Below are 14149 nucleotides of genomic sequence, written 5' to 3'. Positions count from 1 at the left end.
TATATATATATATATATACAGATATATATACTCACGATATGCATAGCGAAAGCCGAAAAGTTGTGTGTTAAATATTGTAAAATTAATTATGTAAAAAACAAAAACAGAAAAAACAAACCAAAATGCTTCTCATTAATTTAACTAACTTTTATGAACTGCAGCATTTTATTTTATAATTTTTCTTTTTGTTTTTTTTTGTTGTCTTTTAACAATTTCAATTGCTTTCCTAGCCAATATATATATACAAAAAAAAAACAATTGATAAGAAAGAATTTATATATATATATATATAAATTAATTGAATAAACAAATCCACAACAAAGCGAAACACAAAACATACCAAAATTTTATTGTTAATATTATGTAATAGGATTAAAAACCAAACCTATCAACAAATGCATACACACACACACACACACACACACATGCATACACACATGTATATTTGTGTATAAATGTATGTACAAGTATTTAGCTTAAACCCCCCCCCCCCCCCCCCCCCCCCCCTTTCAGCCCATACTCCCAATGGGTACAGGGTATACAAAAAAAAAAAAATTTATATATATATGAAATATTACTAACTGAAATTTTAAATTAAATTAAATGTAATTTAAATGTAAAACCTAAACAATTAAGTGAAAGTCAAGAACAATTGCTGACGACGATAATGTTAATGTTGATGAATGATATAACTCCATATATATATATATATATATATATATATATATATATATATATTCGTATAAATGGATTTACTGACATTTTGAGATAATGTTTATGAATATGAAAATGTAAAGCTCTCACGTTGCCTTAATACATTAGACTGATTTTTTCTACACACACACACACACACACACACACACACTCACACGCACACTCAACTAGACACACACACACACATTGTATGTGTTAAGCACATACACACATACATCAACTGACACACATACATACATGCATATGCATCAAGCATAACTGTATCTATAGCGAGAGATATATGCATATATATATTATATAAAAAATACTATATATATACAAGACAAAAAAAAGGAAAAAAAAAAGAAACCCTAAAAGAATTCAGTTTATGTGTAAAAAAATATATGGTTGCGAGTATTTAAACTAGCTAAAGGAATATATCATTAAAGAGAGTACACTAAGTGAATACCCTGTAATGTGTGTGGCAGCTGCATGCGCTATACAATTACAACAACAACAACAACAACAACTACACTAGAAAAATGCCCAAATAATTTTTCCAAATACACAAACTAAGATTAATTGTAAAAAATAAAAACAAAATACAAAGAAACAAAACAAAAGTGAAAAACAAAAAATCGAAAGAAGAAAAAAAACAGCAAAAAGCACATGAACAAAAATTGTTTTTGAATGTTCTCCCAACCTAAATGTACAGTTATTCAGTTAACTGAAACTAGCCAATCCTTAAATAAATGAAAAAAAAAAAAACAAGTTAAATATTAACAAAAACCAAGAAACCAAGAAACTATCTACAAATGGTACAACACAGGCAAAAAAAAAAAAAAAAAAAAAAAAAAAAAAAAAAAAAAAACATATATGATATGACATGTGTGTATGTTACATACCAACATATATATACATATATATATATACAAAAAAAAAGAAAGAACATTTAAGTGGAAAACTAAAGAAAACATACATATATATTGTATTGGAACAACTATCGAAACTTAGCTGTTAACAACATTTTAATTCCCCCTACAAAAAAAAAAAACACTTCATTATGGTTTTTTTTTGTTTCTTCAGAAATTTGGTTCCATTTTTAAAGAACTTGCATATTTATAATATATATATATATATAAAGTATATATGTATATATATTACATATACCATATAAAATACAAATAAAAAAGAGAATGAAACTTGTTATACAAAAGTCAGAACTGGTTTTTCTTCGAAAACCGAGTTTATATATATACTATATCATAATAATTATTAGAGTGTGGATTTCTAGTTCAATTTGCTGAATAAGTTCACTCGTTCATTTTCTGGCCGTGAACTAAATCGGTCATTTAGTTCATTTGTTCATGAACGATGAATTCAGCTCAGCTATTCAGTCATTAACTATTCGCTTAGTTCAGTTATGCAGTCAAATCAAAATTGAAATTAAAATCCGGCTATCTTTTATGTTTATTAAGAACTGAACATTTCAAAAGAATGTATCGTTCAGGAACGGCTGAGCTGCTGAGTTCATGACCGACTGAACGAGTATCAAGAATGGTTCGTTCAGGAACGGCTGAACGAGTACACAATACATTGTTCATGACCGACTGAATAGCTGAACGAGTGAACTAAATGAGCGATTTAGTTCACTAATCACTGAATAAGTTCAGTCGTTCATTTTAATGACCCGTTCAATCGAACTTGGTCCGAACTAAACGACACAGCTCTAATAATTATAATATTTTCTTGAAGATTCTCCAAACGAGAACTGGATATGGTCTGCTTTAGCTCTACGTATCGAAATGTGGTTCAGCTTTTACTTGGTTTAGGGTTCGGTTCGTAGTATATAGCATTTTGGAACCAGTTGGAATCAGAACCAGCTGCGAACCAATTTCAAAACTAGTTGAAAACAAATCGTAAATTCTTTTTGACAATTATGGAACTTGGGAATCGTTTCGGGCTAGGCACATTTTGCCTTGCCTTAAGGTTCGGTTCCTATAGCTGGCTTTTCCAAGCCTTTCCAGAGACATTTTTCAATTATAAATAGAAAAATTGAATTTACAAATATTCAAATATGTTAAATATATCCGGTTTTCGATACGGTTCTTGGCATGATCACAATCTGGAGTTTTGGATTTCGGTTTGGATAAATATAACAAAATGTTTATTATTAAGGATTCACATTTGAGGTATGTACAAGACACGTAAATGAGTGGAAGCTGGGTGGGATTGGGACTCAAGCGGATGCTGTATCCGGTTTATTTGGAGGCCAAATGGGCGCCAGTTCGCTGAGCGCCACATCGTACAGCAGATTCTGGTACTCCTCCAGCAGAACTGCAAGCAAAGACATAAATAGATATGGAATATGGATTATGTGGAGCAGGCTTACAGTTGGGTTCGGTCTTCCACTGGTCGAAGAGGGATTGGCGCGTGTGAATCTGTTTGTTGATGAGGGCGCGCTTGAAGCGCAGCACCTTGTCGTTGAGGCTGGACCAGCTCTTGATCAGCGAGGCGGGCGTTGACTTCAGCTTGGGCCGGAATGCGGCCAGCGGCGGGCAAACGATGCCGTCCAGCAGGAACATGCCAAAGTAGCTGGAAAAAGGGAATTCAATGAATGCTGCTCTCGAGCAGCAGTTGGGGCCACTTGACTTACCAGCAGGCCTTCTCGTTGAGCGGCATCTCGACCTCGCCGAGGGGCAGCTCCCAGCCGGCCTTGCCGAAGGTGGCATTCACATAGCAATAGATGATGCCCTTGGCGGAATCGTAACGCGGCGCCGGCTCCTCGCGCACCTCGCGTATATTGCACAGCATCGGCACATAGAGAAGCAGCCATTCGGGCTCGATGGCGGTGATGCCGCGTATGAACATTTTCGGGGTATCGCCATGCTGGAGCTCGTACACCTCCTGGTAGATGATCCAGTCGGGCGGCGTTTGCTTTAGCACCGAGGAGGAATGCATAAATGCTGGCTGCTCCATATCGGCACAATTGTAGGCATACTTCAGACGACGTCGCTCCTCCTTGTCGCTGATCTCGTCGAGCGGCACCTTGCGCGCCACATGATCACCCATGCCGGCGAGCAGGATTTGCCGCAGAAAACGCGCCTGCGCATCGCTGGGCGGCTTTAGCTGCGGATCGACGCACAGCTCCACGTCGCACACATTCAAATTGATCTCGTTGGTCAGCTGGACGCGCAGCTTGCGCACTTCGTTCATCGCCTTCGAACGCAGTCCATTCGCCTCACAAAAGCTGGCCAGCTTGCCCTGGGAGCCGGCATATTCGGCAGCGCCAACGGCACGCAGCAGCACCATGGGATCACCGAGCAGTCGATAATTGCCGCTGGCCGCCCAGCTCATGCGCCGCTGATGGAACTTGTTCGACACCGGCGCCACATCCTCGTCACGCTGCACGCCCGTCTCCACGAGCAGCTCCTGCACAGAGAGCGCAGCGACCAGGCAGACGCTATAGGGCAGCAGCTGCTGCTGATTGGACAGGGCCAGCATTTTGCCAAAACGCGGCGCAACCGGAAACCGTGAGATTACCCTGCCCAGCTGGGTGACAGCTGGCGGCGTATTGCCCTCAGTGCGCGGCTCCAAGGCGCCTAGCACGCTCAGACGCTGCTCGGCGGCGACCAGCTGCAGCTGATCGGGCGGCGATGGGAACGGAAAGTGGACAACACGATCGATGCCCATGCAGCGCATCTGCAGCATAAGATCATCGACGGGCTTCTGCTGTATATCCGGCTGGCTAAAGTCCGGAAAGATGTCATTGTAAACGGCGCTCGAGTACAGCCGATAACAGTGACCCGCACTGACGCGACCCGCTCGGCCGGCACGCTGATCCGCTGACGCCTTCGAGGTGTGTGTCACCACAAAGGCGCTGACACCGGTCAGTTTGTCGTAAAGGCGCGTCTTCTGACGCCCGCTGTCCACCACGTACTTGATGTGCGGTATCGTGAGCGAGGTCTCCGCCACATTGGTGGCCACCACGCACAGGCGACAGCCCTCGGGCACTGGCTGAAAGATGCGATGCTGTTTCTCCGAGGAGAGCAGCGAGTAGAGCGGCAAAACCCACAGCGGCTGCTTGGTTGTCGGCGCGGCCAGTTGCTGCAGCTCCTCCAAGTCATCCTCATCCTCCTCATCCTCGTTGTCCTCGTGGGCCTCGTGCATGTCCGCCTCGGTATCATCGCCGGGCAGCTTGTAATCATCCAAATTGATTTTGGGCAATGAGATTTGATGTAGAAACTTCTTCTTGGACTTGCGCATATTGCGTATGCTGCGCTTCATATCAAACTCCTGCTCCTGCTCTGGCTCCGGCTTTGGTTGCTCCTGCTGGTTGGGCTTGTTGTCCTGCTGCTGGCAGGGAAAGGCGCGTCGCAGCTTGCGCACCAGCTGATTGACCTCAAGCTGGCCGGTCACAAAGATGAGTATGCCGCCCTCGGGCAGCTGGGCGTGTATCTTCAATGTCTTGCGATACGCCTCCGCCATGTAGTCGTCGGGTGTGTGCTTCTGAAAGTGTATGGTGACCGGATACTGTCGCGCCTCCACTTTGATCAGCGGCGGCGGCACCTTGAACAGACGCGTATTCTCCGTAAAGTCGCTGACACGCAACGTCGCGGACATGATGATCAGCTTGAGGGGATTGGAGCGCTTGTGGCGCAGCGGCACAATGCGCGACAGCAGACCCACCAGGATATCCGTATAGACGCTGCGCTCGTGCGCCTCATCCAGCACAATGACCGAATACTTGCTGAGCAGAAAATCGGATTCGATCTCCTTGAGCAGCACGCCGTCGGTCATGAATTTGATGCGTGTGGCTGGCGTAACGTTGCCCTCGAAGCGTATCAGGTAGGAGACCTCGCTGCTGGGCAGATTCATTTCGTGTGCGACACGCTTCGACATGGCAATGGCTGCAACGCGACGCGGCTCCGTAATGCCAATCATCTTGTGCTGGGCGTAGCCCGCCTCGTACAGGAACTGCGGCAGCTGTGTCGTCTTGCCGGAGCCCGTCTCGCCGGCGACTATCACAATCGGATGCTCATTGATTAGCTCCATCACCTGCTGCTCCTCGGCGAGTATGGGCAGGCGCAGGCGTGCCGCTTGCACCTCGGGCGTGCGATCCACAGGCACATACACGGTCTTGTGCTGGTAAGACGCTGTCGCAGCTGGTGCCGCTGCTGATTTAGGCTTGGGTGTGGGCGTGTCCGTTGGCTTGGCCGGCTGCTGTTTAATGGCAACTGCCACATTGGCTTCCGGCTGGGCTGCAGGCTCTACAGCTGCCGGAGCATCATTGTCATCGCTTTCGCTCTCACTGTCTTCCGTGCTGGAATCGTCGTCGGATGCGTCGGCATTGACAATGTTTGGATTCTTGCGCTTGGCTTCGAGTTCTTCCTGCTCCTCGATGAGCAGCTTGCGTTTGCTGCCCTTGATGGCGTTGACGCGTCTGGCGCCGTGCTGTTCCTGCTCGACCAACAGCTGCGACTGGCGCTCCTTCTTCTTGGCCAGGTACTCATCGAGCGTATGCAAGCGCTTCAGGCCCACCGTCTGCACCTGACTTATGGATGTGTATTGCCGCAATTCAGCTTCGGGTATTTGCACAGCAGCCAAGTTCTCTAGCAATTCTGCTCGCTGCAAGCAAAATGCGAACGGTTATTCGGCGTGGACACTTGGATCTGCATTACTTACGCCCTCCTTCTTCTTTTTCTTGTCCACAATGGCCTGCAGATGCTTGCGCTGCTTCTTCGAGAGGATCTTCACGTTGCGACGCTGCTCGACTTTGATCTTGGTGGCACGCTTCTGTGAGGGCAGGACGAGCGCGTTGGCCTCATCGTAGCCCGTGGAAATGCCGCTGCCGCCCGCCACATCCTCGTTGACGATTTTGATCTGTGCAATGTAATTGGTTTAATTGTTGACATCGGCATTAGCCTGAGATGCTACTCACATTCTTTACGGCGGAATTGTCGACAATGGTTTCGGGATTTCGCCGTGCCTTGGCATTGTACACCTTTTTGCCCATGTTTATGTTTCGGTAAACATTTGTTGCCAATGCCAAATGCACGTGCAGCTGTTAGGGATGTGTATCGTAACTATCGATAACTATGAAGCGAAAACATCGCAAAGAGAAAACATTGCAAGCATCGCAGTTAAATTTGATGTTTTGTCAGCTTAGCTTAAATAAAATGTACATTTAACTAGAACAAATTGCCTTAATAGATAAAACATCAATTTATGATAAGCAACATAAATATATACATGCTAGATGAATAGAGTTGGATGTCATATTTGGCCTGTATGTCAAACGTACTGGCATAAATGTCAATTGCATATATTGCTGACAGATATTTAGCGAATTTACCTTAAGCCATAAACTTATGAATCATCATTTGCACAACGCAATGTAAGTAATAGTTTATATGCATATATTGCCAAACATATGTGCATATTTGCATAATTCGAACTGGGTGGCAGCGCTGCCAGAAAGAGCAACAAAGTGTAAGCGAGAGAGAAAGAGAGAAAGAGAATACGCAGTTATTGGCAAACGCGCTCAATTTGCGCTTGAGCGCAGTGGCCTGCCCCTCAGCTGAAAACGAGCCTGTGTTTGTTGTTGGTTGTGCCTTGTTGTGTGTGTGTTGTGTGTGCTAGCTAGCCATTTACTGTTCATTTAAACCGTTAATTTAACAAAAATCTACAAAAACAAATGGCCCACGCCGCGACGAGTAAAACCGATCCAGTGCGCATTGTGCTGGCAAATCTCATCGCCGAATCCCAGTAAGTGCCCAGCCCAGCGCAGAATGCACCAGATGCTCAACGCTGACGGCTGAGACGGCTGTTGTTGGCTGACGGCTGCTGCTGAATGCTTTGCTCAATTAATTAATAAATATTGTTTATATATTTTTCGTTGTGAATATCACACACATTGGAGGGCAAATCAAAATTGATACGCGTATTTATTCGATTCGTTTATAGAACGCCATACACGCCCGAGAAGATACTACGTGAGTTTCGTGCCACCGTCGATAAGCGGCGTCCCGACCGCGAGCTCCTGTCGCTGCTCGAGTCCATCAGCTGCAAGCGGCCCAATTATCGCGAGGTGCTAGCCGAAATAACAAGCACACTCGAGCGGTAAGTCGACCGGCATATATTATACATATATATATATATATATATATATATGTGAACCCATTTCAGGAAGGATCCCATGTACGCACTGCTGGTCTTTGCCGAACGCATCAACGACGACGCCATGTGGCCCTTGAAGTACGGCAGCAGCTCGAACCTATCGCATCCGGCAAGCCAAAAGAATGTTGAATCGCCAGCCCCGTTGCTGGATGCGGCCATCCATCGCAGCTCCAGCAGCCTGCTGCAGGTTGAGGAGCAGCCGACCAATGCCAGTGGCGATCATGCGCGCAACTCGCAACTCGACCTGTCCACATCGACGCCCGTCACGCATCGCAAGTCCGACGAGTCCTTGGGCCTCGCCACGGTGCCCGTGACGACGGCCATAGCCACATATGCACGTCGTCCGGTGCCCAGCGAGCCAATTGTGCCGCGTGGCGATCTCAGCGTGGTGAGTCCACCCCATTCCCGCAATCCTGGTCCAGTTAAAGCCAGGCAGAGTTTAGTGACAGCTTTTCGGTCTGTTTGTCCTGCTCGAGGAGATGATCTCGATAGAGTTCCCGATATCGAATCGCTTCTCCTGGCTGCAACTAATATCATATATAGGGTTCCCCAGACCTGATTAATAAGCTGACCTTTCCGTTTTACAGATCAAGAAGCGCGTGCTGAATGCCGTCTCGAACAGCACGGCGCTGACAATGGGCTCCATTGATCAGCTGCTGAATAGCAGCAGCAGCAAGGCCAGCAATCGGTCCGCGGGCAACAATGCGGCGGCCAGCAATGCGGCCAGTGCCCGATCCGGTGTCACCTACAATTTGGACTCGAGTCCCGGCAGCAGTCCCTGCAACAGCCATAGATCCGGCATGAGCATTGCTATCAGCACGGGCACCAGCAATGGCGGGAACAGCAGTCGTGCTCCCAGCAGTCGGGCCACCAGCAGCGGCTATCGACCGCTGAGCAATGTCTTCCTGGATCGCTGCAGTCTGAACAACAACAACAACAACAACAAGTATTTGGTTGGCTGCAAGGATGGACTGCCGGATGAGTATCGCACACATTTGCTCTGGGACTACTACAAGGTGGAGCCGCCGAATCCGATGCCCAAGCCCGAGCTGGCCGCCCTGCCGCCGGATGCCCAGCAGCGTCTGCTGCTCACCGAAATCATCTACTGCCTGAGCGGTGTGCGCGGCAATTATATTGTGGCACTGCCCCACGACGAGCTGTCGCTGGGCCTCGCCAAATACGAGACGCGTTTTAGTGTCCATGTGCATCTGGACAAATCGCTGGCCGAAATGGTGCACGAAATACTGCCGCTGGCCTCGCACTTTATGGGCATACAGAAGGTGATCGCACTGACGGACGGCAATGGCCAGGTGAACAATGCGCTCAACGCTGCGCTTCAAAACATCACGCACGACTTTTATGTGAGTTGCAGCCAAATCCATATCAAATCCAAATTACATTCCATTCAAATGTCTTTCTACATGCGCAGATGCTGCTGCAGCAGGCCGAGGTCGAGATGCTCAAGAATGATCTGACCGTGCCCAAGCTACTCTACTATTTGCAGCCAACGATTTGGGTCATAGATGAGATCTGGACCACATTGGCGGAACTGGATATGGTTAGTATGCTCCGAATCCATTTAATGGACAGCAGCTCCGACTCCATGGAGCATATAGAAGCAGATGAGGAGGAAGAGCAAAGGTTGTCTAGACCTGTCCGATTCGATTTCCTAGATTAAGTAGAAAAATGGAAAGCTGTCTATAACTAGAATTTGTTTACTTCTCCGCAGCATGATTACCATGGCGCTGCTGTGTTGTCGCATCTGTGCGATCGGATCAAACACTTGGAGGGCGATAAGTATGCCCAGGAGCTGATCATTGGGCTGGCCAGGAAGGCGGCTGAGCCGTATATGCGCATGCTGCAGCTGTGGATACAGAAGGGCATCATTGTGGATAGCACGCATGAGTTTCTGGTCGAGGATAACGAGGTCATACACAAGGATGAGCTGCCCGAGCATTATTCCGATGACTATTGGGAGAAACGCTACACAGTGCGCACCGAATGTATACCCACATTCCTGGAGAAGTACGCGGACAAAATATTGCGCACCGGCAAATATCTGAACGTGATCCGACAGTGCGGCAAGCGTGTGATGCCCACACAGCAAATGAATCTCGAATTTGATCCGACCAGTGAGCTGCATGTGCATGTCATAAATGATGCCTACTATTTTGCGGCCCGGATGCTGCTCGATGTGCTGCTCACCGAGAACGATCTGATGGGGCATCTGCAGTCGGTGAAGCGTTATTTGTTGCTGAATCAGGGTGATTTTACCATGCAATTCATGGATGCCTGCGAGGATGAGCTGGCCAAGAATGTCGATCTGGTGCTGCCCATGACGCTGGAGAATCTCTTAGGCCTGACGCTGCGCCTATCCTCCGCACGCAGCGATCCCTACAAGGATGATCTACACTGCGAGCTGCTCACCTACGATCTGGTCACACAAATGTCCAAGATCATGAACCAAAAGGAGGGTAAGCAAATTGACAAGATAAGATGAGCATGGTTTAACTCTGAGATTTGGCTTGCAGAATACTGGAAGACCACGGATCGCCTCGACTTGAGTGGCCTGGAGTGCTTTGCCTTTACCTACGAGGTCAAGTGGCCCGTTTCGCTGGTGCTCAATCACATTGCCATTACCAAATACCAGATGCTCTTCCGCCAGCTCTTCTACTGCAAGCACGTCGAGCGTCAGCTGTGCAAGTGAGTGTGGCTGCCCTTAACACCCCATATATGCGATGCACATTAATCGAAATCCCTTGCAGAATATGGAAGGAGAACTCGATTGCCAAGAAGTTCTCACCGCATGCCGCTGAGCTGTATCGTTCGGCGTTTACGCTGCGCCAGCGCATGATGAACGCGGTGCAGAATCTCGAATACTATATGATGATCGAGATAATTGAGCCCAATTGGCATATTTTCATTGAGAAAATGAAGAATGTGGAGAACGTGGACATGGTGCTCAGCTTGCATCAGGACTTTCTAGATCTCTGTCTCAAGAATTGCATGCTAACCGAAACGTCGCATCTGAATCGTGCCATATTCAAATTATGCAAGATCTGTCTCAAGTTCTGCGAGTTCATACAGGTGCGTCCAGGGGTCTATCAATATAAACCTATATATATATATATATCGATTTGGATTGAGCTTGAATTATTGTAAATGCGCCTCCACTTGTCTTGTGTCTTGTTTCCTCGTTTCTCTCTCCTCTCTCTCTCTCTCTCTCTCTCTCTCTCGTCCATGCCTGCGCCTTTGCCCTTTTCCTCAAAATATTAGCGTTCGCAACGTTTCTTTCTCGACGCGGAGCTCAAGTCCATGGTCTGTGATAGCAGTGATGAGAATACGGATCTGTCCGACTCTGAGCCAGATATATCGGATCGCCGGCAGGTATACCACACACACGGCCACACACACATACATGGTTATATTTGTTCTTTGTTTTTATTACCATTAAAACCATCATCATTTAGCCAGACCCTTTGCATGCACCTAGTCCAGCCATTTAAGCCCAATTCATGTGGACATTTATTTAATGTACAAATCAATTATTAACTTTACTGAATTCATTAATGATTTTTGCTAATTCCTTGATTGATTGTCTCCCCCTTCGCATACATGTAGTCGGAGAGCACTTTGGATGAGACGGATACGTTTGCGGAGCGCGTGAAGCGTTTCGATCTGGAGTTTACGGGCATGCTGATATCGTTCCTTAAGCAAATCAATGATCTGGCCAAGGATAATACCGCCGATCGTTTCATGAATCTCGTCCATAGAATCAATTTCAATGGCTTCTACTCCGAACAAATGGAAAAGCTGTGCGTCAAGAATGCCATGGGCTAGTTCTGCAAAAACTAATATCAAAACAAATGAAGAAGAACAAAACAAGAAAAAAAGACAAGCAAACCGAGTATTAAATCAGACAAAACTAAAGTAATTATCAACCAAATTGGCATGCATCCCATAGATATATATACTATATGTATATATACATGTATATATACATATATATATGTGAATCCATCATCATTCCCAGCTTCGCAGTTAATTGTTGCTGAGCGTCATAATGCACCTGGTAATAACTTCTCCATTTAGTTCGTAACGTATTTAATAATAAAGTAAAATGTTTTTCCTTTTTTTTTCCAAAAAAAAAAAAATAATATTACGGTTCTTGTTTGAATCAATACGTTGAGATATGCATCAGGACAGCTCTACTCAACGGCAATGGAACCGAGTGTGTCAAAGGACTCGTTCCCAAAAGCGTAGAGTACGGCTGTGCCTGTTTCCAGTTGTGACTGTACCATGTATGTATGTGTTATCGGTTATCGGCTATCGTTGATCGATAACACGCGTTTTGAGTATCGCATCTAATAAGGAAACCCCACCCTCACTGCCATAGTTATCGTCCGCATATGACAGAGGAGAATCGAGTTCCAGCTTAGATGCCACATCGCGTTATCATCCAAGACTCATCTGTCTCCGGCTCTGGCTCTGTTTCCGGCTCTGGCTGTGGCTGTTGTGCAATTACTCGTAACATGCTGTCACTGATGTGCCAAATAAAAATCAACGTACATTTTCTTACGAGTAGTACCTACTATTTGACACTTCAGGAACGGCTAGTCACCAGATGCGCTTATCGTTATCGTTATCGCTTAAGTTATCGTTATTGTTATCGTTATCGCTGTGTCTGCATCTGAGCCAAAAGGCCCTTTCAGACTGTTATCTATGACTAGTCAAAAAATGCACATAGCAGTCGAAAAGGGCCTTTCGCTTCATATGCCACATGGCACTCCAAATTTGTAAGGTTAGCTTTTATTTAGCATAGACTCTTGGTTTTTAATGTTGGACTCGGACTGTGGACTCTTGGCTGCTAAAGTGCCTTATTTTTGCATATGCGCACGCAATATTAACACAACATATTGAAAATATCGGCCACATTAGCAACTAAGTGCCCAACAAGTCGGTAACCTCATCAAACACGATTTTCCAATCCTTTACAGCACTGGCGCCGTTTTCCAACATTGTTATTAAACTGTACTACAACTGCACATATGATTTCTAGCCTCTTGAGGAGAAGTCTTTAAGCAAGAACCGGCTCAATCTGGAAATTCAAATTGTTATTTGACATGAGCCGTACCTGAACAAGTTGGACAAAGAACAGCCAAACCCTTTACTAGGCCGAACCATATTTTCTTCAAGAAATGGTTTGTTCTAAATGCATATATCTCAAGCTAACAATTGTCTGAGCTCTGCAACTTCTGCATAATTAAGTAAAACATACCCAACTTGCCAATCATCAATCATCAGTCAGTCATCAATCAATTAATTATCTTTTATTTGTTTAATACTAATCAATTAATTCATTTACTTACAGCATTTCGTATGCTTCACAATACTGACAGCATGCCCCACAATTTTCCTAACAGCGCTGTTGTAAGGAGCTAATTGCAGCCAGTTATCGTTAGCCTCACAATTTCCTTTACAACACTGTAAAGATCTGCAGCTAGTTCTATTCGTAACTTACGCACACTGGACAAACAACTTAATTGGCCTACAGCTGCAACAGTTAGCGTTCGCTCGGCCTTCGTGGCATTTACCAACACTGAATGCATAACCAACGGTACCGCGTGCCATCGCTTAGCCTTAATGCAGATCACAGCCAACCAATTTACATACACAACTTTATTTTCACGCTAACAACAACAACAACGACCAAAATTGATGGCTTTGTTTTTGGCGCAGCTGTCTGCTGTTCAAGCCGCCCCTTCCCCTCCCGCATCCCCATTTGGCCACCCCTCCTTGCCCCTGGCTGTCTTCTGTGTGTGTGTGTCGGTTGGTCTCGTGCGAAAATGTGCCAATTTTAATTTGCCATGGATTTTCATCATGTTCCGCAGTTTTTGCACGGCCATCGGCCACAACTGGCCGTTAAGGGGCCCAGACGAAAGGACAACGACCCACACACACACACTCACACACACACACACTTACACTCACACTCACTCCCACACACACACACACACACATGCACGCACAAAAGCCAATTTGGCTTGCATATTCATAAGTACATAGGCACGCGGGTTGATCAATAAGTTATCGGTTCAAGTGTCATCACTAGCAATTAGGCAAGATTAATCGTTATCGATAAAGTGTTGTGTTATTGCAAGTGGAATTCTTCTAAATTAAACTAGAATTTGGGAATTTTGAGTGGACATCAGACGGACTTACGGCTGAAGGGCGTTTAAGTAGGTTTAAGTTGTGATATTTCAAGGTTGTGTTGAGT

At 45.7% G+C, this 14149-nt stretch overlaps 2 protein-coding genes across 4 annotated transcripts; one reads left to right on the top strand and one right to left on the bottom strand.

Annotated features, from left to right (window-relative positions):
- Positions 1 to 2704: 2704 nt before the first annotated feature.
- Positions 2705 to 6843, bottom strand: LOC115768782 (probable ATP-dependent RNA helicase kurz). Its single transcript, XM_030713477.1, has 5 exons — positions 6635 to 6843; positions 6379 to 6576; positions 3350 to 6321; positions 3086 to 3288; positions 2705 to 3030 (listed from the first exon to the last, which is right to left on the bottom strand). The coding sequence occupies exons 1-5, from the start codon at positions 6707 to 6709 to the stop codon at positions 2933 to 2935; spliced, it is 3546 nt and encodes a 1181-aa protein (XP_030569337.1). The 5' UTR covers positions 6710 to 6843; the 3' UTR covers positions 2705 to 2932.
- A 172-nt stretch (positions 6844 to 7015) lies between these two features.
- LOC115768778 (gamma-tubulin complex component 2 homolog) lies at positions 7016 to 11985 on the top strand. Of its 3 annotated transcripts, none has more exons than XM_030713472.1 (10): positions 7016 to 7090; positions 7660 to 7815; positions 7882 to 8260; positions 8460 to 9233; positions 9302 to 9430; positions 9602 to 10346; positions 10404 to 10575; positions 10638 to 10959; positions 11149 to 11259; positions 11494 to 11985. In XM_030713472.1, the coding sequence occupies exons 1-10, from the start codon at positions 7065 to 7067 to the stop codon at positions 11710 to 11712; spliced, it is 3033 nt and encodes a 1010-aa protein (XP_030569332.1). In that variant the 5' UTR covers positions 7016 to 7064; the 3' UTR covers positions 11713 to 11985. The 3 variants fall into 3 exon arrangements, with proteins under 3 accessions (XP_030569332.1, XP_030569331.1, XP_030569333.1); XM_030713471.1 differs by lacking the exon at positions 7016 to 7090 and adding an exon at positions 7280 to 7461; XM_030713473.1 differs by lacking the exons at positions 7016 to 7090; positions 11149 to 11259 and adding an exon at positions 7281 to 7461.
- The last annotated feature ends 2164 nt before the right edge of the window (positions 11986 to 14149 follow it).

This window comes from Drosophila novamexicana, unplaced genomic scaffold (genome assembly GCF_003285875.2).
Source record: "Drosophila novamexicana strain 15010-1031.04,08,12 unplaced genomic scaffold, DnovRS2.1 tig00002012-arrow-arrow-pilon, whole genome shotgun sequence".
Taxonomy (NCBI): Eukaryota; Metazoa; Arthropoda; class Insecta; order Diptera; family Drosophilidae; genus Drosophila; species Drosophila novamexicana.
This window is presented reverse-complemented; position numbering and strand designations above follow the sequence as displayed.

Coding starts and splice junctions, on each gene's coding strand:
- LOC115768778 (XM_030713471.1), top strand. CDS start 7,391: ATGGCCCACGCCGCGACGAGTAAAACCGATCCAGTGCGCATTGTGCTG. Junction 9,234..9,301: donor ACATCACGCACGACTTTTAT/GTGAGTTGCAGC, acceptor CTACATGCGCAG/ATGCTGCTGCAGCAGGCCGA. Junction 10,576..10,637: donor GTCGAGCGTCAGCTGTGCAA/GTGAGTGTGGCT, acceptor AATCCCTTGCAG/AATATGGAAGGAGAACTCGA.
- LOC115768782 (XM_030713477.1), bottom strand. CDS start 6,709: ATGGGCAAAAAGGTGTACAATGCCAAGGCACGGCGAAATCCCGAAACC. Junction 6,322..6,378: donor AGAAAAAGAAGAAGGAGGGC/GTAAGTAATGCA, acceptor TTTTGCTTGCAG/CGAGCAGAATTGCTAGAGAA. Junction 3,289..3,349: donor CTCAACGAGAAGGCCTGCTG/GTAAGTCAAGTG, acceptor CCCTTTTTCCAG/CTACTTTGGCATGTTCCTGC.